The sequence below is a fragment of the Schistocerca americana genome, chromosome 2 (assembly GCF_021461395.2).
Source record: "Schistocerca americana isolate TAMUIC-IGC-003095 chromosome 2, iqSchAmer2.1, whole genome shotgun sequence".
In the NCBI taxonomy this organism is placed as follows: domain Eukaryota; kingdom Metazoa; phylum Arthropoda; class Insecta; order Orthoptera; family Acrididae; genus Schistocerca; species Schistocerca americana.
This window is the reverse complement of record NC_060120.1, coordinates 634,757,872-634,783,156: the sequence shown is the minus strand read 5'-3', so window position 1 is coordinate 634,783,156 and position 25,285 is coordinate 634,757,872. Positions and strand designations below refer to the sequence as shown.

At 44.0% G+C, this 25,285-nt stretch overlaps 1 protein-coding gene across 1 annotated transcript in view; it reads left to right on the top strand.

Moving 5' to 3' along the window:
* LOC124595848 (phenoloxidase 1-like) overlaps positions 1-25,285 on the top strand; it is a 190,248-nt gene that overhangs the window by 103,828 nt on the left and 61,135 nt on the right. Inside the window, exons 7-8 of the mRNA XM_047134754.1 lie at positions 9,034-9,184; positions 9,276-9,377. Of these exons, the coding sequence (XP_046990710.1) occupies positions 9,034-9,184; positions 9,276-9,377 (253 nt within the window). The remainder of the gene's footprint in view (positions 1-9,033; positions 9,185-9,275; positions 9,378-25,285) is intronic.

Below are 25,285 nucleotides of genomic sequence, written 5' to 3'. Positions count from 1 at the left end.
TCTTTGTCAAAAGAGTCTTGTGTATAGTGATCGTCATTTCTCTCAGAATGCCAAATTTGCTTTGTTTTACGTTTTCCTGGTTGGCGTCTAGGTGTCTGTGAAGCGGTTTCTGCTGCACCACCCACATTCTCCACCATTCTACTACTGGTACTAGTTGCATGAGAGACAATTTTTTCAGGTGAGACTGGAATCTTTCTTCTTTTCATGTGATCTTTATCCCCCGGAATGTTGAGAGTTTTGTTCCTTTGAAGAGTGAGCAGAAATGAATTATCCAGATCATCTTGTTGTACCTTTCTGTGCCTGATGCGCTCAAGCAATGGGTCAACATTACAAAGAATTGTCCCACACTTCCTAAAGCCACTTTCAAGGTTACTTTTTACGTTTGGCTGCATCACATCAAGAGCCCTTTTCAGCAGATCAGGATCTGGTGTTTAGGAAGAACAGCACACATCATTCCTTCAAGGGATTGCATCCACTCTTTCATACGGTACCCGCTGCCATGCAGCTTTCATGGGATGGAAAAAGGCAACATCTAAAGGTTGAGTGAGATGAATCGACACATGAAATGAATGTCATTTTCTTTACATGTCAGAAAAAACTGGACGTCCAAATATGTAGAGAGATTTTCAGCAATGACAACCTTTTTTCCTTCCAGTTTCTTCAGTTTGGGAAGCAGTATGGTCTTATGCCAGTCACTGTAGGTCAGTGCACAAACTGAACTAGAATGATTATACTTGCATCCTTTTGGACCTCCCGCCATTCATGTGTCCCACAGCTGCCCAGACTTGTAGATGACATAGGGTGGTAAACGTTCCCATGCTGCCTGCCACACATCAGAATGTAGCAACTATATTTAGAAAAGTTACAAATTCTTTCTGGGTATTTTGCACCTCAGTGACAGATAACTCTGCTTTTACCTGGATCGTCAGCGAGATTTGTCTCATCTAGATTCCAGATATGTGATGGTGTTGCATCTCTAGTTACACTGGACAGATTTTCAATGTATTTATGCAACACAGTTTCATCAATAGCTGCCCTACTGCATTTGATATTGGTGTAGATCTTTCAGTCATTTGAGGATGTGGTTGAAGGAAACCTGTTGTCCAATCTTTCCCTGATATATTGTTGGAAAATGCTTTGACATTAGGCCCCGTTCTATCCAGATGAGATTTTACTACATAACATAGATCAGCAGCATTTAAGGGGAAGCCATAATCGCTCATCATTTCTATATATGATGCAAAAGCATTCTCCTGATCTTCGTTTTTGCTCCATTTTTTGAGTGATGCAAAGTAGGCCCGAAATTGTTGAAAGTGTAAACTTAATTATTTATTTTTGAATTAGAGGAAAACCAACACAACCGCTTTATCAGGCAATGTAAATTTTGGTTAAATTCTACATCAAATGGTCGTATACTTATCCTTTCAGTAATAAAAAACGGTTCTGTAGAGACAACTTTTCAAAGGCAAATTTCAGTTTAATAAATAACACTTCAACTCAATGGCTTCCACTCAACAACTAAGCACAAAAGGCAGATCCAGAAAGTACTGGAAGGAAGACTGTGATGCCATCTATGATTTAAAGCAGAAAGCTTTTAATTTTAGTTAAAGACTTTCCATCCAGAGGGTGTTGAAACTTTTTTCATTTCTGGAGCAAAGTAACTCCCATAGCAGCAATGTAACCCCAATTTACAATATGTTATTAATTGTCCTGTAATAATTTGCTTCATTTAATTGCAAAACGCAGAACAACAGAATATTAACAAACTTTTAAAAATATGAGATGCGAAGAAGCAATAATGATAATGTTGACTGGTCCTCCGCTGTACTGCGTGAAAGTACAGATTCATATTCTTACATAATTTCATTTAGACACATATACAACATTTGTAAAGCTGATTTTGACTGACTGGCAAAGACTGGATCATATTCGAATGTTGCTCTCATTCTCCTCCAGGTGAATTCCCCCTACGCTTTTAGTCTCTTATGAATGAGGACGGTTTTAGACGTAGGAAGTGGATTACATCCACACGATTTTGACAACACTGCAGTTTACACGTCGGCAAGGGGCAGTGGAGGCCATCTGCCCCTCCTTTTTCCCCAAGAAAATATTGGTATAATCTTCGCAAAGTGAGCTTACATCATGCACAGTCATCAGATTGACATATAAGTCCATTATCAGTTTGTGGAAAGACGCAACATATAATGGATATTTATTGGTAGCAAGTGTATTCAGAGCTATTTGCTGTGAAATCTCAAAACTATTTCGCCCGTCACCGCTATTCACTTGGAACTAAAAAGGTGTACTTTCAGTCTAGACACAAAAATAATTTATACGAATCTCATACAAACTAAACTGTTTTTCTGCTAAAGTTCTAACAAGCCGATACTGGTTTGGTGTGATCTACTCCACCACTTAGCGCTTAAGGAATGCTCTGAGAAGGAAAATTAAATCTTAAGCCGGCGAACCCAGGCCCTGCCAGATGTGCAGGTCCCAGACACGCTGTTAGACATCCGAAGAATAGCTGCCGTCGGTGCACCTAAAATATGTCATTGAGTAAAGGGGGGGAACTCTACTTTGGGACAAACAACAGTCTACTACTTGCACGAAAGAATTTATTACAAGAATTACCATACACATTTGAGTTCAAGATGTGGAAACAGTAATCTTAGGAAAATTCTATATAAACTAAGAAGATCCCGCAGAAAATAAACACGAGGAAAATATTGATTAGGGCCACTAGCAACTTAATGCCGAAAATCTACTAAAAGTACTTCAAAAGATGTTGCTATCAAAACCAAAACTGTATACTCTTGCAATATAAAGTAAACTACTGTAGCTGGGCAATAATTTGTGTCTGACAGATCACTTCCTCAAATTTAAAAGATCACACATGAATTATCTGGCTGTCATGGACACGAGGGGATGCGAATAATTACCCAATCTAATGCAGACCTGCTGTCAAAGCATGCTGTTGACATCATTTAACGGCTGAGCCATGGGTCATTTACCTTTTGCAGAATGCAGTGATAACCTCAGCGGCAGTCGGCTGTTGCGTGTGTCGCCTCTCGTACCTGTTAATTTGACAAAAAAAAACTATGCTGGCGTCTGACTGAATTTAACAGTCTAAAACTTCCGAAGCTAAGACAAATGGCTTTGTACACTCGTCAAGGCTGGATGATGTGCACGATGTTGCCCTCAAAAATTCTCAGAAGGATGTTGACTGTAACAGCTCTTCTCGTGTCCTCCGGTATGAACAAACGAGAAATCCAGCACGCGAATCAACAAAGTGTTCACTGAAAAATATCTCTCTCAGTATCACCACAGAGCATTAAGTGCTCCGTGTGAAGCACACCATCTCCAGACAGAGACAGTGGCCTCAACTATCCCTACATAATTGTCTACATTGTCGCTAATTTCCCCACCGTACAGCAGCTCCGGTTCTTTCCGCGACTGGTACCGGCCAATGGGCGTGCTTTTTACACAATGCATCGTCACTTACTCGACCAATAAGAATATCCAAAACAAACTTCTGTGTATGCTGGTTTCTTCCTGTCCAACCAGCGTTCGAGATTCCCTTCTTGCGTTAAAAGCACAATGGGGCTAGGGGCTTAGCATGTGAAGCACACGCACTGTCCACAGCTGTGTCATGTAATTTTACTGTTTAGTGAAGACACGTGACGCTGTATTTTGTGTCCACTAGTTGGCCTTCCTGCAGCGAGGGTTGCTCTCTTATGGTCCACTAAATGGATTTCTCTGTCACACTTCTGCGTTTTCACTTCAGTTCCACTTTACTACCAAAATACTACGTATTTATCTGCTTGCTAATGAGGCAGGAATTGTTAGTACCTTTTTTATGCAAACCATGCCTGTTCTTATTGCACCTCGTACTAAACAAATTACCTAACTGAGTTCAAAGTGTGACTTGTGACAAAACAAACGAATCGGGTTAACTAATAATAGAATGGACCTAACTAGGAGATGAACATTTTAGGTGGTAAATATTACCCTGCCATCTTACAATGTCACAAGAACCAACATGAATGATGTTAACACATGTATGATAAAATCCAGCTGGCAGCACTTTCTTATTGTTGCTGATACTTTTCCATACTTTCTTATTGTTCCTGATAATTTTTGATGAGAAAACATCAAATGCCTTTTTAAAATGAAACATTTATTTAAAACACCACAATAGTACGGCTGTATTGGTAGAATACGTCAAAACCATCAAAGCACAAGCAACACCACTCTGAAGCGAATTCAAGAAGTTTCTATAACGACAACTGTCAACCCCCAAAGGTGATCAATGCGTATATATATAACAATACTGAATCCCGCAAAGTTTTATATATACGATGAAGTAGACACAATATTAGCAAGTTCCTTGATCATCTGTAATTTTCGAACCACATATGTGATCTGAAAGCTCCACTTGCAGCACATACCGCCTCCATTGAAGAGAGAACTGTAATTTACTTTCCCACATAACCGTGTCTTTAAGAAACTTGAGTGAAATGCCACTTGTAGTTGTTGGTCTGGTGCCTGGGTCCTCGCCATGATCAGCCTCACTATAAGATTCAATATTACAGTATTCATTCTTCTCAAACTTCATGTCCTTCAGTATCCATCCGTGTGTAAATGGTAAAGATAACTGTTTTGCATCCATCATACCATATTTCTCTTCACATATTCATAGTGATTTATGTGGGAAAAATTATCGAATTTGTTGACTTGTAAGCCCAGAAAGTAATCGACCTTTTCTACTCCGGAAACGTTTACCCAATTGTTAAATAAATTTACTTGCTGCATCAATAGAGCCCATACCCAATCCATCATCAGCTTAAAGCTGCAGTATCATGTTTTCACCATAGAATATACATGGGTCTGAATAGCTCTCCCATGATTCACATTCAGTAAGAAATTTAACAAGACTTACATACCAGCATTTTGAGGCTTGCTTTAAGGCATACAGACTCTTCAGCAACTTATGTGTAGGTTCTGTGCCAAGCCCTTTGGTTGATACATGTAGATTTCTTCCTTCAAAATACAATTGAGAAATGCTGTCCTCACACCAAATTGACTTATATACCAATCATGTTGAATTGCAACATTGAGCAAGGCTCTCATCGTCTCAGATCGTGCTACAGGGCTAAATGTGTCAACACAATATATTCCAAAATCTTGTGTATATCCTTTTGTCACAAATCGAGTCTTATGTCGAACCACTTCATTATTTGCATTTAGTTTTGTAGCAAAAACACATCGATTTTCAGTCTTTTTATTTGTTTTAGTTTTGTAAAATAGTTTCCACATTTTAATTGTCTTCAGGAGCATTCATTTCTTCCTCCAGCGCTTTCTTCACTCTTCAGAATTTTCTGACTACACTGCTTCTTTATAATTCTTTGGTTTCTTACAAAGAAACACCTTGGATGCTGCGCTGAATCTTCATAGTGAGGGGACTGTTTCTTCAAATTTCGCCATTCAGGTAAGTTGTGGCTTCCTCTATCTTCATTTCTTGTTTCCAAGCTATTCTCTACTTGTCCCTCAGTGTCATACAAGTGGCTGACAATCTGTTCAACACTTATAGCTACATCTTGGTCCATACAATCCCGTTGGCTATCCTCTTCAATAACATTTCACGTTCACTTTCTGTAACCGCTTTTTTTTCATCTACATCCCACATCAACAACCCATTTTAGTTTCTTGAGTAAGTGGTTGCTGTAATTGTTTCTGTTGAACTTTACATCTCTGCGAACGCGCGCGCGCCCACACAAACACACACACACACAGATTTTTTCAGGAAAAGAACTACTGTATCAACAGTGCTCATAACCATCCAGATATCGTTTTGAAGATTTAGCATCAAACTTCTACTGCGTAGGAATCGAAGTGTAGCACTGTGTTCCAAATATCGCTAAATTATTAAAACCACTTTCTTTCTTCAAAACTTTCTCAATTGGAGTTTTACCTTTAATTTTCGTGGGGCCTGTTAGACTCAAAGTGTATGTCGCAGCCAAAATTGCCTCATCCCAAAACGCTTTTAGTAGGTATTCAGCAGAGAAGAGCCAAGAACATGAAATCTATTTTATCACTCTGCTGTTGAGGAGTATGTGGTGCAGTAATAGAATGTTTTAGTCCAGTTGAATCAGCAAACTTATGTACGTCTTTTTATAGAATTCCTTAAAATAGTCTGTACATAATTCTTCCACAGTAACATCATCTTGAGTTTTTATCATGGTAATGAACGGTGGTAGGTTTTGTTTCATTTCATCTTTGTGTTGCAAAAGCTACATTATTCTGGAACTGGAAAAATTATCCTCAAAATCAGCAAAGTATCGATGATCCCGCAAGTTATTTATTCCATTAGTCCAAAATATCTAGAGAAACTTATTCTGCAGGTTTAGTCTGTCGCCAAACGCTAGCTTATGATGTCTATCATACATGCACCCCTCTCAAAGGCAACTACCAAACGTTGTCTCTAACTATGATCCTTCAAAAACTGGTGCACATAGTGCCTATTTTTATGGCACATTTTATCGTTTCATCTCTGTAAGATGTCATCAGTTTCAGGAATAACACAAGACTTTTTTTTCATGAACAGGCTTCACAGCCAAATGATAACGGTCATTTTCGTCCTTGTATGTAGCATATGCATCTGAGTATTGTTTAAAAAATTAGAATTTTGCCATTTTTTCTTTTATTTGATTTATTCCTTTTTGGGCAACTTTCTTAGCAGAAAGTAGGCTTCCCAATACATCTGCGCAAACTCAAAAGTCTTCAAAATATTGCTCTGTTCTTTCTGTCCAATGATTATTTGTATATCAGTTCGACCTATACCATATGATTTAGTTTTTACACCATTTTTGGCACTATCCATCTTCCTTTGAGTTTCGGATGTTTCATATCAAGTGTACCAACACGCTGATTTGCTATGTGATGTGTCGCACCATCGTCAGTGTACCACTCATCACAGCCCAGTTTGTGTACATTCACGGAAAAATTGTTGCGTCTCATCATTAAAACATCTCCTTAATTTTTGAAGTGTCTGTGTGGCTGCAGTTTCTTGAACTTCTCACTGATGTGCACTAGTTGGCAAGATGACAGTCTTTTTCTTTTTGTCTAAGCCAGTACACTCATTTCATCGACATCCCTTTTTCTTGCATTTAAAACAAATGACCTGTTTCATACTTTTCCTTAAGTGACCTCCTTTCTTTATTCTTTTTATAATGAGGTGTTTTTGATATATATTCTTCAGATTAAATTAGATTGCGCCTTTGTCACTGTTTGTTGATCTTCATTTTCGACACCTATACCAACACTTCATCAATGATCTGTTATTCCCAGCTCATAATTTAAACACCGTTTTTGTATCTTACGCCACGTTTTCTCTACAGCAGGTATATCGTGCCATGTAACATAAATGTAATCGAAGTCATTGGGGAAAGTTTTCAAAAACGGTACACAAAGTTCAGCCCAGCCGGTCGACTTGGCTAACAAAGTAAGTTGAGCTCGTACTTCCATCAAATTTGGCTAGATGGCCATATATACCACCAGCTGCTTCCAACACAATTTCATGGAATTTGTATCTAATGCAGCTTATCCCAAATCTGCCCCGCAGTCTTGCATTCTCCAACACAAAGTAAAGTAGAATTAGCCGTATCCTTGCCGTGGTCCATTTCGCAAGATCTGTTTAGTAATTTTGCTCACTTTCTTTTGCCTTGATCAGCTTACCATTTACGACGTCAGATTTCGTCGCACTTTAAAAGAGATCTCGCTGTGATTCACCCGGTTCCCCAATTTTGTTCGCCAGTGAGTTTTACAAATTGTCGTTTTCGTCGACAACTGTGTCACCTTTTGTACGTCGATAACGTCGAGCTATCGGGTTCAACTGTCACACTTCATGAAAACTTTAGTAACCGCGCAAGTCTGGTACCAGTTTCATAAAATATAAAATGCAGTTTTAAAACGAAACATTTATTTGAAGCACCACGAAAGTACTACGATGCTGGAAGAATACCTTAAAACCACACGGCACGAACAACAACACTTAAAGTAAACACAAGACATTTCTGTAACGAGAACTAACAACCTTTAAAAATTAATAATGTATGTATATATAACAACATTGAATAAACATTGATACTTTCAATTTTTCACTCACATCAAATTCCGTAAAAATACTACAAAGAGCCAACTTAAATTACAAATAATAAAAATTAGACTGCACTGTATTATGAATTTGTGCTTTGTTGTGTAAGATGTTATTTAGCCTCAGTACAACAGCTGAATTTTTAAATCTCATAAGTTCTGTTTACGCTCTTCTGCTTTATGTACCAGCATGTTCTTGAACTTATTTTGTTACGTGCCTTACAACGCAAAAAATTGTTAATATTACTTCTAAATTGTTAATGAAATGTTCGGATGTTACTTTGCAGAGAAATAACTACCTCGACTGCATAAATTTCACATTTGTCGACAGAAGAAGAATACATGGCAGGGTAGTTATAAGGTGAAGGGAGAGGGAATGGTGGATTCAGAAAATGTATTTTCCCTTCCTTATGTTTTAAAGATGGAGTTATCTTAAGTGTATTGTTTTTATTGGAGAGCGGAACAAAATTTATTAATCATCATAGGGATAGCCCGCACAGGAACCCCGGAATATTTGAATAGGAAGCATCACAGCCAAGGGGGCTGCAAATGGCTGCAACATACATTGCGGCAAGGGTAATGCAATGGTGAGGAATCAAAATTGCAAAAAAGTGAATAGACGAAAAATCTCAATATGTTGAAACATTCTGCATTGTCACTATACATTTGGCTCCTTCCAAATACTGGTACCCTAAGCTGAAGCCTAATCCGTCAGTGTGTAGAGATAGATGAGGATAATAAAAATAACAATCTTTTACTCACATGATATAATTAAATGCTTTAAGGAGGTAGAAGTACAGTAGGTCATAACTCAACTTGAAGTAACTTATATCTAATTTGTTATGACTGAAGACGTATTTAGCTGATATTTTTACTTTGCAGATATGATTTTGAACGACTGAGCAACAACATGGGAAGAGTAGAAAGACTACTTCACTGGGATAAACCTATTGAAGAAGCTTATTTTCCTAAACTTGATAACATACTTGCGAGTAGAGTCTGGCCTTCACGTCTGAAAAATGCTAAACTCCAAGTAAGAAATTTATTTCATGTACAGCTTGCATATTATTAACTTCAATGTGATTAGAATCATAATTACTTATGGAAGATCTGTAAAACATCAGGATATCAATCGAGAAACGGATGGACTCATGATTGACGTTCAAGACTTGCAACGATATCAAGAAAGAATCTATGAAGCTATTCATCAGCGGGCAGCTGTAAATGTGAGTAACATCTTTCATGTGTAACTTGTAACAATTGACTGGGTCAGCTGAGAAAGACCTGCTTCGTTTGTCTTCTCTTCTTTTTGATTTCTAAAATGGAAGAATATGTGAAATTAATAATTGCATTTGTATAGCATCCAACTTATAGAAGTATTGGCAATTTTTGTCTCGGTATCGAGACACGTCTGTTTAATGATTTTTCTGAAGTTTCGCTAGCACGAATAGCTAGCTTGGCCCAAGTCAGAAAAATCAATAAACGCGGAAGACCCCGAGACAAATGTCAATAGGTAATACGTCAACAAATGCCCACGAAACCCTCAAAATGATCTATATTCATATAAACTATACTTCGGTTGCAAAGACGAATACGTTTTGTGGTTATCCAAACACGAACACGCTACGTATATTTGTCTGTGCGAGAAATACGATTCTTTTAAATTCATTCTGTCGTATTGCAATATATCCTGCTGTTGTGTTTTATTGCGAGTCATGCTGTACACCAATTTTACTGGAGTCTTTCAAGGCTGTATTATAAGTTACCGGTAGTTGAAATAATTGGGATTCGTGGTATGAATACCAACTTACCCTTTTCTTTATCGGTGAACATTTCCTCAACGATGTTTTATTGAGAGTTAACTATTTTTCTGTGTCTTGTTATTATATGTTATGCAAGGTGCTGTTGTATACGTTCCATGTATTTTCTAATAATGCTTTATGTAACAATTACTCTTTGCTAAGTCAGTTGTCTGTTCTTTCTTGTGCAAGCGTATTTTAAGTGACCCTGAAGTGTACTCCTGTAAGAATAGCAAAATAGTTACTTACCTTTAAAACAAAAATTTATCAAGAGGTCGTGGGTTCAGATACACGCAAGTAGAAAACTTGTTACGTAACTATTCGTCAGGTATTATAAAGGAGTACACCAAGTCAGAGGGGTGTTGCATATCAGCAAATAGTAGGAAGTAGCGTCAACCGGCAAGTTAGTTGCAGTGAATGAAAGTCGCAAAATCATTTTGTTGATCGTCAGTCAAAAGACAGTCTGAAAAGTCAGTTACGTGCTTTCACAGATTGTAAATTTGTCTACTATCAGTGGTTTTTATTAAGTGACAACTGGAACTTTTGATAGAGGATCATTACGGAAAAGGCAATTACTTCTCTTGGTGATCTGGATTGGGCTTGGCATTAAAGTCGAAAAGTTGTATTCATTAGCAACCGGACAGGAAGTTAACCTGACAGGAGGACAAACTGGATTGAGAAAGATCATGAGGCCCAAATTTTATAGGTTCGAGTGTAAGCAGCAATACAGCCAGGAAAATAGCCAACTGCAAATCTGTTCCTCAAGTGCTTAAAAAATTAGAAACGCTAAATAGCAAGAAATCAGATTCAACGAGTGAAGTTTTGCAGATCTCTATGCATATTCAAGAATACGCGAAAAATTTAGCGACAGAAGGTGAAGTTATGAAAAAGAGTTGGATTATGTCGCGCATTCTTGGAATGTTACTGCCAAAACTTCATCACTTCCGTATTGCGTGGGATAATGTAGCAGCTTCCGACAAAATTCTCGACACATTATCTGAACATTTGCGTCTGGAAATAAACGAGACAGAACAACGTAACATATCCCAAAATGTTTTCATCTCGTAAGAATATAAACACCTTGTCAAAATAAGTCAGCAGGAAAAGTTTACAGTTCAGTGTTTCAAACGAGGAAAAAACGGGCCTCCAAAGAAAGGAATAAATCATGAGCCAAATATTTAGCATATTGAAGAGTCAATTATTCATGTAACAACTGCAATCAAAAGCGTCATTTTTCCGGAATGTCCAGATTTAACATTAGACCGAAATGACACTAACGAATAGCCCGACAGCAAAGAATCGAAAGGTTTCAAACGAAAAGCACTAGTCGAAATGCGACTGTGGAATCTGTGGGGCAATTAGAAAGTAATTTAATGTAACTCTACAGTAATTACGGAGAACTTACAGGTCATGGAAGTTACATAGTGCCTTTAGGGACAAAAGCAGACATACAGATACACATCAGAGACGCCGTATAACATTCCTCCACATCCTCCACAACGTGGTCTACCTCTATGGATGTGACCAGCTGGACAGGCCTAATCAGGCGTCTTCTACCGGCTGTGACAACTGCTTATTGTAGAAGGACGACGTCACTGACTTGGGTTCACGCAACAACTGCAAACAAAATGGTCATTTTGCCATGGAGTGAATAATTGTCGCGACTGTGGAATCTGTGGGGCAATTAGAAAGTAATTTAATGTAACTCTACAGTAATTACGGAGAACTTACAGGTCATGGAAGTTACATAGTGCCTTTAGGGACAAAAGCAGACATACAGATACACATCAGAGACGCCGTATAACATTCCCCCACATCCTCCACAACGTGGTCTACCTCTATGGATGTGACCAGCTGGACAGGCCTAATCAGGCGTCTTCTACCGGCTGTGACAACTGCTTATTGTAGAAGGACGACGTCACTGACTTGGGTTCACGCAACAACTGCAAACAAAATGGTCATTTTGCCATGGAGTGAATAATTGTCTCTACAATATGCTGAATATTTGTCTCAGTATTTATTTCTGCAATGTTTCTTTGCATGCCTGTATTTGTCGCATTTGAGACATTGAACTGTAGACTTTTCCTGCTGACTTGCTTTGACAAAGTGTTTATATTGTTCTGAAATGAAAGCATTTTGGGAAAAGTCTGACGGTTCTGTCTCATTTAAGCTATCTTCTTTCAGACGCAAACGTTGAAATAGTGTGTCGAGAATTTTATCGGATACTGCTACGTTATCCCGTGAAGTACGGAAGTGATGAAATGTTGGTGGTAACATTCCGAGAACTCGCTACGAATTCAGCTGTCTTTAACATCTTCACCATCTACGGCTATATCTCCCACTATTCTTGAATCTGCATAGAATTTTTAAGCGCTGACTTACGAGTATCGTATTTATAACTAATGAAATTTCTCTGCAGACCTACACTAGTTAAATCTGATTTCTTACCGTATAGCGTTTCTTATTTTTTAAGCATTTGACTAACAGATTTGCAGTTTGCTATTTTGCTGGCTATATTGATACTGACATTCAAGCCTATAAAATTTGAAACGCCTTAATTGTTTGCTGGATGGTTTTCCGCTTGTGTCATTTCTGTTTAATTTTACATTTGCATATTACCGACTTGGGTCGTCGTCGACGTTCCATTTGCGCGTTTGACTTGGTGGAAATAGTGGAACAGCATAGTATACTCTTCGCTCCGGTACTACCAGAAATCCTAAGCTGTTTTCTAACAGAGTCTAAATTCGCTCGTCAGATCTGTTAGAACTGGTGGATGTGGTCCTCTTGGTAATGTCATGAGTCTGTTCCTAACGAGGAAATATGGTGATGGTGGGGTGAGGGCAGCACTTCGTCTTCATATTGGGTTGTTGGCTTCGAGTTGTGGGCACAGCCTGTAGCTGTTTCTCACCCGTGCTGCCGAGCGTCCGGATAGCTTTTAGTTGAACCCAGTCTCTCCCTGCTTCCATCTCACCTGCCTATACGCGGAGCTATAAACTTCCACGTTATGCCTTGCTGTGCGAGATATTGGTGGGTCTTATCAGCAGAGCTGGCCGTGCACAATTCCATTACCTTTTTGTTGGCTGCTTGGAATGTTTAGACATAGCCACTGTAAATGGTGTGTAGAACACCGTGTCTGCTAATAAAACTTGGTTGTGCCAAGGAAAATCGATTCGTTGTTGCGTTGCGTATTTGCTCTAGGCGAACGGCTCTAGTCACAGCACAGGTGAACAGTAAAATATGGCACTTATTTGTGGTACTTACTACGTCTTTGGCATACAACAGCACCGCAAAATCAGCATCAGTGCCTTGGAAGGGTTTGTGCGATGTCACCCAGTCGTTTGACAGTGGAGTTCCCATTCCTCGACCGGCATCGTCGTGCGTGAGAGGCAGCGATGAGCAGCCTTCTTACCGTAATAACTGCAGTATTCCCCACAGAATCGATGGCTTCAAGAGAGCCAGACTCAATGGCCTCACACGTCCGTGCAGGATCGTACAGCCTCGTCAAGTACCTTGAGTCAGGAAATGAGCCTGCTTGCAGCAAGACAAGTATCAACACAGAGGGTGCGACGACGTGTGGAGCACTGATTGCGCAACGACCATTGCTGCGGACTCCTTCGAATAGAGTCACCATGAGAGTATACGCGTGTCATGGTTCCGAGTAGGACGAATGTAGCCAGGTTGCATTTGTCATCGTTATACGCGCCCAGCACCTGGTGTGATGATATGACCTGTCATTGGGTATACACTGCTGGTTCACATGACCGGTAGTTTGAACACCAGTAGTTACATTCCTGACGTGTTAAGGTCAGTGGGTGTACACTATCTTCGAGGACTCTCTCATGTTATCTTTTAACACGATTACGTACGACCGCATGATGTGCATGCTGTTCTAAACAACAACTGTACAGAGGGCGTTCGATGACTGGCTTGGCCAATACGTTGATCATGTTCCCAGCATCTCTCACTGACTGAAACATTCGGTTGTGGGACGAATGACAGACTGGCACGCCACAACTCACTGGGCACTACGACGACTGAAGCCTGTCGTAGAACGGAAGCAACGTGGATTGACGTAACTGTATGTAACATACAGGCTCTCTTCGACGTTATGCCCAGCCGGGATAAAAGCTCTGTTGCTACCAGAGGTGTCAGCTGTCTGTACTAAATTTCGTACCCTGTATACCACCGAACACCTACAAATTTCATCATGTTCTCTTCCTGCTACAATGTATAGGCGCAATAACATAAATTTCTTTATTTATTAGCATGCTGTCGTAGTTTTATTGGGCAATAGTGTATTTATATTTACAAGGTGTGAGATCGTCGTGAATGAAGACAGTGATCAGGAAGAAGAGAATTTGTTTCTTTGATCGTAGTTCACGAACACAAAAATTATTGCTAAGCTATCGATTTGGTGGGCCTTATCAGCAGAGCTGGCCGTGCACAATTCCATTACCTTTTTGTTGGCTGCTTGGAATGTTTAGACATTGCCACTATAAATGGTGTGTAGAACACCGTGTCTGCTAATAAAACTTGGTTGTGCCAAGGAAAACCGATTCGTTGTTGCATTGCGTATTTGCTCTAGGCGAATGGCTCTAGTCACAGCACAGGTGAACAGTAAAATATGGCGCTTATTTATGGTACTTACTACGTCTTTGGCGTACAACAGCACTGCAAAATCAGCATCAGTGACTTGGAAGGGTTTGTGCGATGTCACCCAGTCGTTTGACAGTGGAGTTTCCATTCCTCGACCGGCATCGTCGCGCGTTATTTTACGTGAGAGGCAGCGATGAGCAGCCTTCTTACCAATGACAGGTTTTATGCTCATCGACTAGAAACAAAGTGTATTTATTGTGACAGGGCTCCACACTGAAAGTGCTACGTACTTGACGCTGCTCAGTGAATACGCCGGCAGTGTCAATGATTGAGCTAGCATCTGAGGGCACACATCAGCGGTGTAGGAGCGAATCTTCAGTACGCTTGACACTGGACGTCAGTGGGCGAGTGGTGGGCGACGTCATCAGAAAACTGGACGAAACGTCAACGCTACATCACTTCGCTTAGTCCAGTGCCGAACGATGAAGATGAGGTTATGAGATACTTTCTGTGATATAAAAAGTCGTAATATGGTGTCAGAATTAAGGAACTATTATTGATAAAGTTTGCTAATGACCAAAGCAAAATCCATAAATTGACCAAGTTTGCATGGTAAGCTGCTGCGAATCGAAAAAAAAGAAAAAAAAAACTGAAAGAAAAGTGTACGTTAAACGTTTCAAAATATCGGCATTATTTTTCTTAGAAAATATGTGCCGTCCTTTTTTTTGGGTCATCAGTCTTCTGACTGGTTTGGTGCGGCCCGCCAAGAATTCTTCTCCTGTGCCAGCCTCTTCATCTATGAGTAGAAATTGCAACCTACGTCCTCAATTATTTGCTGGATGTATTCCAGTCTCTGTCGTCCTCTACAGTTTTTGCCCTCTACCGCTCACTCTAGTACCATGAAAGTCATTCCCTGATGTCTTAACGTATGTCCTATCGTCCTGTCAGTTCTCCTTGTCAGCGTTTTCCGCAAATTCCGTTCCTCTCCGATTCTGTGCAGAACCTCCTCGTTCCTTACTTTATAATTCCACCTAATTTTCAACATTCGCCTGTAGCACTCTAAGGGGAAAAACGAAAAGAAACGACGCACCACGAAGGAATATCCGAATGGGATGGAAATCGATAGATGTGATGTGCATGTACAGACAAACAAATGATTAAAATTTGAGGAAAACTGGTCGATTTATTCAAGAGAAAGAGCTTCACAAACTGAGAAAGTCAATAACGTATTGATCTGCCTCTGGACCTTAAGCAAACAGTTATTCGGCTTGGCATTGATTGACAGAGTTGTTGGCTGTCCTCCTGAGGGATATCGTAAGAGATTCTGTCCAATTGGCGCGTAAGATCGTCAAAATGTCAGGATGGTTGGAAGGCCCTACCCATAATGCTCCAAACGTTCTCAGTTCGGCAGAGATCTGGCGACCTTGCTGGCCAAGACAGCCTTTGGTAAGCATGAGGACAAGCTGTAGAAGCTCTCACCGCGTGCGGGCAGGCATTGTGTCGTTGAAGACCAGGGTGGCGCGTCATTAAGGGCAAAACAACGGGGCATAGAATATCGTCGAGGTACCGCTTGGCTGTAAGGACGCCGCGGGAGACAACCAAAGGGTCCTGCCATGAAATGAAACGTTACCCCAGACTATCACTCCTGTATGTCGAGTCATCTGGTTGGCTACAGTCAAGCTGGCATCCCACCGCTGTGAGCCATGTTTCCGGATACGTCTTCACTGGTCATCGGGCTCATTTTGAAGAGGGGCTCATCGCTGAAGACAATTATACGTCAATCAATGAAACTGTAGCATGTTATTGACTTGCTCAGTTTGTAAAGCTTTTTCTCGTGAATAAATCATCCAGTTTTTCTGAAATCGTAATCATTTGTTTGTCTGTAAAAGGACATCGTATTTACCGATTTCCGACTCATTTGGATGATTTCTTGACGATGCGGCGTTTCTGTTTTTTTTGGTTTCGAGTGTGCGTGCAGACACATTAAACAATGTTTAGGAAGCGATACATAAAACGTTTTACTTCATGCATGATTTTTTCCTTTCTTAATTTCAAAGAAAATAAAGAAACAACTCAATTTTTCTCCTACAGCAGCGCTGACTTTCTTACTGCTAAAAAAGGTTATTAAATGAAAATTGTTTCATCAATTCATGTTTGTATTCAGGCCAAGGATTTGCTAATTTTTTTTGTATACGTATTGTAAAACCCAAGCCATGTTTCGTTTTCAGATATTTGGTCTGGAAAGAAAAAAATCAAGTCCTCATAGAACTTTTGCAGTGAAACGAAGACAAAGCAAACTTTACAGTAAAGACTAAGAAGTCAGAAAAAACACTACTGTAACATGAGTCAATAATCAACAGGTACACCACACAACGCACAACAAGGAATAATGTAATGACCCTCAGACGAAACACTGTACTGTGACGTGGCTGCCGTCGCTGCGGGAACCGTCCAGCACAGCGTCGTTGTGCCGCTCTTTCCATTGCATTTAGCGACCCCATCCATACACGAAGTGCATGTCAGCAAACTCAGTCAGTATACCTGTCCATACAGCTGCGTCAACAGCAGGCACCGAGAGCGAATGGAAGCAAGAAACACAGCGTTTAGGCCTACCGTCGATACTTAAACTGCTGTTCGCAATTTTCTGGGCAATACACCTACAATGCTGGCAAGAAACCGAACGAAATGCAGTAACTCTGTGCTGGTCGGGCGGAGACCGGGGTTCCTTATACCAAAGTGCACAGAAGATATCCATCGGCTGCACGCTCATCATCGGCAGCGTGATGTACGTGACGTCCCGGGAGAATTGGCAATATAAGGGATATGGCAACAACCATAATTCGAAGCAAAACTGTCTAGTATACGTGAGCCCTACTATGCATGCCTTAAGAGCCATGAGCCCTTCTCCATCTACGATACTGTGAAACAAATTTTTTCTGCTGCAAGTTTCAGGGTGAAAAAGGGTAAAGTTCCGCGTTCTGGCTCTGAACGAGTCAATCAAGCCCGAGCGACCACCGTGTCATTCTCTGACAATGGGGTCACTGGATGTGGTGTGGACTGCCATGTGGTCAGCACACGATCTCCCGGTTGGAGTCGGGTTTCTTGTCCTTGGAACCGCAACAGATCGATCGAATAGCTCCTTAATTGACCTCGCGAGACTGAGTGCACCCCGTGCCAGTCCTCCCACGAAGGAAACATCACTGAAACTTCTGGGAACGGAATCCATGCATTTTAGAGCCCATGTTTACTAGACTTTTTTTTCTTCGAACGATCGTTTCTGTCATTTTCCTGAATATCGACCACACTTCCTGGGGTACACGGTATACTGCTTTCTCAGCACAGGCCAACAAGTCATTTAATTATTTAATTATATGAAGATTTTAATGAACATATTAATTTAGGATATTATGTACACTACTGGGCATTAAAATTGCTACACCACGAAGATGATGTGCTACAGACGCGAAATTTAACCGACAGGAAGAAGATGCTGTGATATGCAAATGATTACCTTTCAGAGCATTCACACAAGGTTGGCGCCGGTGGCGACACCTGCAACGTGCTGACATGAGGGAAGTTTCCAACCGATTTCTCATATACAAACATCAGTTGACCGGCGTTGCCTGGTGAAACGTTGTTGTGATGCCTCGTGTAAGGAGGAGAAATGCGTACTATCACGTTTCCGACTTTGACTTTGATAAAGGTCGGATTGTAGCCTATCGCGATTGCGGTTTATCGTATCGCGACATTGCTGCTCGCGTTGGTCGAGATCCAATGACTGTTAGCAGAATATGGAATCGGTGGGTTCAGGAGGGTAATACGGAACGCCGTGCTGGATCCTAACGGCCTCGTATCACTAGCAGTCGAGATGACAGGCATCTTATCCGCATAGCTGTAACGGATCGTGCAGCCACGTCTCGATTCCTGAGTCAACAGATGGGGACGTTTGCAAGACAACAACCATCTGCACAAACAGTTCGACGACGTTTGCAGCAGCATGGACTATCAGATCGGAGACCATGGCTGCGGTTACCCTTGACGCTGCATCACAGGCAGGAGCGCCTGTGATGATGTACTCAACGACGAACCTGGGCGCACGAATGGCAAAACGTCATTTTTTCGGATGAATCCAGGTTCTGTTTACAGCATCATGATGGTCGCATCCATGTTTGGCGACATCGCGGTGAACGCACATTGGAAGCGTGTATTCGTCATCGCCATACTGGCATATCACCCGGCGTGATGGTATGGGATGCCATTGGTTACACGTCTCGTTCACCCCTTGTTCGCAATGACGGCACTTTGAACAGTGGACGTTACATTTCAGATGTGTTACGACCCAAGGCTCTACCCTTCATTCGATCCCTTCGAAACCCTACATTTCAGCAGGATAATGCACGACCGCATGTTGCAGGTCCTGTAGGTGCCTTTCTGGATACAGAAAATGTTCGACTGCTGCCCTGGCAAGCACGTTCTCCAGATCTCTCACCAACTGAATACGTCTGGTCAATGGTGGCCGGGCAACTGGCTCGTCACAATACGCCAGTCACTACTCTTGATGAACTGTGGTATCTTGTTGAAGCTGCATGGGCATCTGTACCTGCACACGCCATCCAAGCTCTGTTTGACTCAATGCCCAGGCGTATCAAGGCCGTTATTACGGTCAGAGGTGGTTGTTCTGGGTACTGATTTCTCAGGATCTATGCACCAAAATTGCGTGAAAATGTAATCACGTCTCAGTTTTAGTATAAGATATTTGTCCAATGAATACCCGTTTATCATCTGCATTTCTTCTTGGTGTACCATTTTTAATGGCCAGTAGTGTACTTGTTAATGCAGGTATCTAGATGTTAAGCACACCTCGGTTCACAAGTATATCATATCTAAAACTCATATGTTTACTCAAACCTTCATATAATTATACAGTTATATGAGTGTTTTAGGGAAATGTCCTCCGCACGTGTTTATGAATCAGTATAAGACGTGCTGCTGATCACGGACATGCGCCAATAAAAGTTATATATGCTGCTTTCTAAGTATTGAACGTTGTGTTTCTGTGTGTATACTGTCTTTTCTAGAGCAAATGTACATTGATGTTTTGAAACATAGTACTTCTACGGCACTTCGCCTGTTCTTTCAGTTTCTCAGCATCGTGTAAACTTTACCAAACGAAGTTTGTGGGTATCATTCAGTATGAATATTACTTTCGTCATTAATAAACTCGACTGACATTATATATGACGGTAGTATCTGTTCCCGAAAGAACAGTTACCGTTCATGACCATCCAGCTTTGCTAGAATGAACTAAAAATTAAATAACACCGTAGCTGCAAAGAGGATTTCCTTCCAGTTCCAGCTGCGTAAGGAGTGCAGGAGGAATGACTGTTTGAATACCACTGAGCGACCTGCAAATAGTCCAATATTGTCTTCACAAGCTCTACTTGAACGGTACGTCGGGGCTCCTTGAAAGTCTAGAAATTGGCTTTACCAGAATAATTTGCACGTATCTTCAAGAGCCGCCTCCATCAATTTACTTCAAGAGCTCGTCATGTCAGATTCTTCAACATTTCCGTGACGTCCGAGGTACCCGAGATTTCTCAGATTCTGTATTGTTTCACGTGAATTAATTCAAGACTCATACAGAACTTTTGCAAAGGATGGTTCTCACGGGTTGTTTCCAAATATGCATAGAACAGATAAAGGTCCTACCAGAGGTAATACGGACCAAATGTTTACAAAAATACACAGAGACAAAGTGTTGTAACCACAACCAACAGCGGGAACGCCTTGGGCTGCAGAGCGGGGCCGCCAGGCAGGGAAGCCGGCAGCGGTGGAGCATGCACCACCAGGTAAACACAGGACGAGTCGGACGACAGACCAACGACAACTGACAACAGCCGACCACGACCGACTATGAGCGACACAACAAGGAAGAGATAAACAACGGAGACTTGTGGAAACAACAACACCAAATACCAAACGTAAATCCACTCGGAACCAGAGCCAGGCAAATGTCAACAACGAGCGACGACCAGAACGCAGTACCGCCGAGATGAAACGAAATCCAGAGCGAGTACCAGACTGGCTGGACTAGGTTTTATTTTGTTTTCTTTATTGTCATTTCGAAACCTGTATACAGGCAGGCTTGCAGCAGCATACTACGCCGCTCTTTGACCTCAGAGAAACACAAAGATACAATGAAGACAATTAGAGAAAAAAGATGGTGGAAATACGTATAAACGGAGACAAACACTTTTTAAAATACAAGGTGCCGTTCACGGGCGTAGAGTCCAAGATAAAATTGTTCAGACACTTGGACACAGACAGAAACGAAAATTGTCACACGTGAACGTAGGTGCACAAAACGAATAACACTGAACCACTTAAGCACAAAACGACGGCACACACAGAACACGAGGCGTTGATCTCCGGCGCGCGAATGTTCACGAACTGTGTACGAGTCTGGGGACCTGCCAAGAGAGGAGGAGGGGGGGTGGGAGAGGGAGAGGATACATTCCAGGACCTTGCTGAAGACCGAGGTAAGGCTGATGGGATGGTAGGAGGAGATGGCAGACGGCAGTTTGCCAGGTTTAAGGAACGTCAGGATATGGGAGGTTTTCCACAGGTCGGGGTAGTAACCGGTGGACAGCACTACATTGTAGAGCCTGGCCAGGGTGGAGAGGAAAGAGATAGGAGCTTCACGAAGGTGACAGTAGGTGACACGATCGTGACCAGGAGTGGCGTTGAGTTTTGTGCGGAGTGTAGCAATGAGATCCTGTGTAGTGATAGGGGCATTGAGTTCCATGTGTGCAATGTTGTCCAAGTACTGGAAACCAGGTGCGAGGGGAGGGACAGAGGTGTCAGTTCGATCGCAGACATCCGGGAAGAGGGAGTAATCGAACTGGGGATCATCGGGGATGGAGAAAACATTGGAGAGGTAGGAGGCAAAGTGATTGGCCTTACTAAGGGAGTCAGGGAAGGGGTGATCATCATGGAGAAGAGGATAGTAGGGGGAGGGTTTAGTTCCGGTAAGGCGACGGAAGGCTGACCAGAACTTGGACGAGTTGATACGCAGGGTAGCATTTAAACGGGTGCAAGTCTATCGCCAGTCCCGGCGTTTCTTAGCCGCGAGCATATTACGAATGTGTCGCTGGAGTTGCCGGTGGCATCGTACTGTGTCCGGGTCATGTGTGCGGAGGAAGGCATGGTAGACACGGCGGGATTCACGGAGGAGGAGGACGGCCTGTGGGGGTAAGGTAGGACGGTGGGAGTGGACGACGACAGTAGGGACGTGGGCCTCCACGGCCTCAGACAAGGTCTGCTGGAGAAAGAAGGCGGCATAGGTGACATCATCAGGGTGGCGGTAGGTGAAGGGGTGGCTATCGACCTGGGCGGAAAGGGTATCCCGGTAGGCATTCCAGTTGGCATGGGAATAGTCATGGACGTACTTAGGGGCAGGGTTATTGCGAGGGTCGGGGCGGGGGCGACGACCGTCTGAAATGGTGAGGAGGACAGGAAGATGGTCGCTACCAATAGGCTCCAGGACATCCACCATTATGCGGCCAAGGAGGTTGGGGGAGGAAAAGATAGCATTGGGAGTGGAGTTGGATTCGGGACGGGTGTGCTGGGGGATGGGGATGAGGTCGCCTTGAAGGTAGGAGAGGAACCGATGCCACCGCCGTAGCTGAGCGGCAGAACGAATATGGATGTTGAGGTCGGCGGCGATCACATAGGAGGAGAAGGTACAGTCAATGTGGGAGAGGAAGTCGAAGGGAATAGGGGCGTTAGGGCGAACATAGATGGTGGCGCAGGTAACGGTAAGTCCGGGGAAGAAGAGACTAAGGATCAGGTGTTCGGTGGGGTCAGGAAGGAGAGGTTGGAGCCGAATGGGGATCTGGTGGTGGTGACCAATGGCAACTCCACCATGCACAATCGGGAGGGGATTATCGGAGCGGTGGAGGAGGTAGGGCGAAGTGTGGACAGTGTGGTGGGGTTGGAGGAAGGTTTCATTGAGGCAGAAGGCATCCACACGGTGGGTGGCAAGGGTGTGCAGGAAGAGGTTCTTGTTGGCGGGAAGGGAGCGGATGTTGTTGAAAAGGATACGGTGCTGTCGCGCCATGACAGGGATTTAAACGAGGGTGTCAAGACAGGAGAAGGTGAAATGGGCCTGGTTATTGGAGTAGGTGGCGTACATTTTTATTTGGAAAACAGAGCGGGTGGCGAGGGATATCTGTTGGAGGTGTGCAGGCGCTGAAAAGGATGAACATTCTGAAGGATGATAGTGAGGAATCTAATGATGCCCTCAGCGGTAGGGGGCGGGCGAAGGGAATTGCCGGGAGGGGTGGGGGCATCCAGAGGGCGGACAGGAATGGTGAGTTCAGGAGTGGCAGGAGGGGGTCGGGCCTTACATTTTTGGGAGTATGTAGGATGAGGGAGGTTACAGGTATTACAGGAGGGGGGGGGGACTGGAGATTGGGGCACTGCCGCAAAAAGTGGGCTTGACTACAGTGCGGGCAGGTGGGGGCTTCACGGCACTCAGATGTCGGGTGTGCATTATACCGCAAGCACCTTTGGCAGCAGAGGGATTGAGGAGGGGAACGGGAGGGGAACGGGAGGGGTCAACTTTATAACGTTGGTTAAAAAGGAGGGCACCCTCCTTCAGGAGACGGTCTATGGAGGGGGCATGCTCAGAAAAGACCCGCATAAGGCGGGTGGGGCTGGCAGTGTTGTGGATGCGACGAACCACACGAACCTCCAGATGGGGATGTGCCTGAAGCTCCACCAACACCTCCTTCTCCGTGATCGTTGGACTTAGCCGAGTGATCATGGCGGTGGGGGTTGGGGTTGGTGGGAGAGAGGCGGGGAAGGAGCAGGGGTGAGGGAGGCATTAGGGCCAAAACGGGTGACAGGGATGTGGGAAAGGAGGTCTGTGTGGAGGGTAGGGTTGGGGGAGGAGATGAGCACTGAATCATGGCGAGGAGTGAGGAGGGAGATAGGGGCACCAGGAAAATTCTGGCGAAGGAAGAGGGTGAGGTTCCAGGCTTCAAGAAGGGAGGGATCAGGACAGGAGAGGAGGTAGCGGTAGGAGGAGGGGGTAGAGGAGGAGGAGGAGGACGGGGCAGAGGGGGTGAGGTTTCGGGCTTCAAGAAGGGGGGGGGGATCAGGACAGGAGTGGTGGTAGCGATAGGAGGAGGGGGTAGAGGAGGAGGAGGAGGGGGCAGAGACAGGTGGGGACATATCCATGGCATCATGGGTGGGGGAAGGGGGATGAGGCGGAGCCTTTTTGGGAGTAGAGGAGGCAGGGGTGCCACTGGGGCGCTTGACGCCGGCGGAGGAGGTGTGGGGGACGGGAGCGACTGGAATGTGGTGGGGAGTGGCAGGTCCCGGTGCGGGAGGCGGCTCCGGAGATGGTGAGGGCGATGGTGAAGGCGACGGTGAAGACGATGACGATGAAGGCGAAGGGGAGAGTGGAGCATGCGTCGTAGCCCTCCGGGCGACCACCCGAGTGGGGGCCGGAGAAACGGAAGAAGCAAAGGGAGGGAATGGAGGGAAGGGATGAGAGGAAGCGTGGGAGGGAGGAGCCGGGGATGGGGCGACAAATAGGGAGGGAGACGGGAGAGTGAGGAGGGGGGATGGACTGAGGGGGGAGTGATGCGGCACACCACGTGATAGTAGTGGCAGCGGCGGAGGGGGAGGTGTATATGATGGCAGTGGTGGTGGCTGTAGAAGAGGTGGTGGGGGTTGACATTATGAGAAGGGGGAAAAAACACAGGACAAGACAAAGAAGCAAACGAGAGACGGGCAGGGCGACGAGAAACACAGAGTAGAAAGGTACGGAGAATGACGAAGGACGAAGAAGGCTGGGGCCGAAGCCCCACTCTGCTGCCGCTGGCGGGGGGGGGGGGGGGAGGGTGACCCGGCTGGCTGGCCGGTGAGGACGCCTCCGCTGCTGCTGGTGGTTGTGGTGGTGGTGGTGGTGGTGCTGCCGCTGGCGGTGGGGGACCACTGCTGGCTGCTGGCTGCTGGCTGCGACCGCTGGTGGCTGCGACCACTGGCGGGGACCGCTGCTGGCCGCTGGCTGCTGGCGGGGACCGCTGCTGGCTGCTGGCGGGGACCGCTGCTGGCTGCAGGCGGGGACCACTGCTGGCTGGACTGCTGCTGGCTGGACTGCTGCACGCCGACGGGCTGGCTGGCTGGAACTTGCAACACCTATCGCTTCGATTGGTACCGGAATAGCACAATCGAATTACCGCCGGAGATCGGCTGGACTAGGGCAGAGCGTGTCCCTATATACGAAACTGGAGGGAGCGGCTATTGGCCGCTGTCTGCACGTGGCTTAGCAGTGGCGGGGAGGCGGAGCCCTCTATGGGCTGACCACGTCCATTTGTTTTGCCGCGTGTTCGACTTCCGCGGCGGAAGGTACTAGACAAAGACTCAGTTATGTTATGCCGTGATGCTACGGACTATGGGACAGATGGCATTTATGGTAACAGAACTGGGGCAAAAACTTAATGTTTGAAATTTACTGTCACCACCCTTGATTTTGATTTGATTAATGCAAGGAGATGAAAATAACAGAGATCGTAACCCATTGGTGCCCACGCCGACACTGAGTTCGTTGTGTGGTTCCGCTTCGTGTGCTTCTACGGAAGTCAACTGATAGCCTTAAGAAGCAGTAAGATACAATTTACTAGTTCCTTATTAGACATGATTTCTCCAGGCTGTACCGACCCGATTAT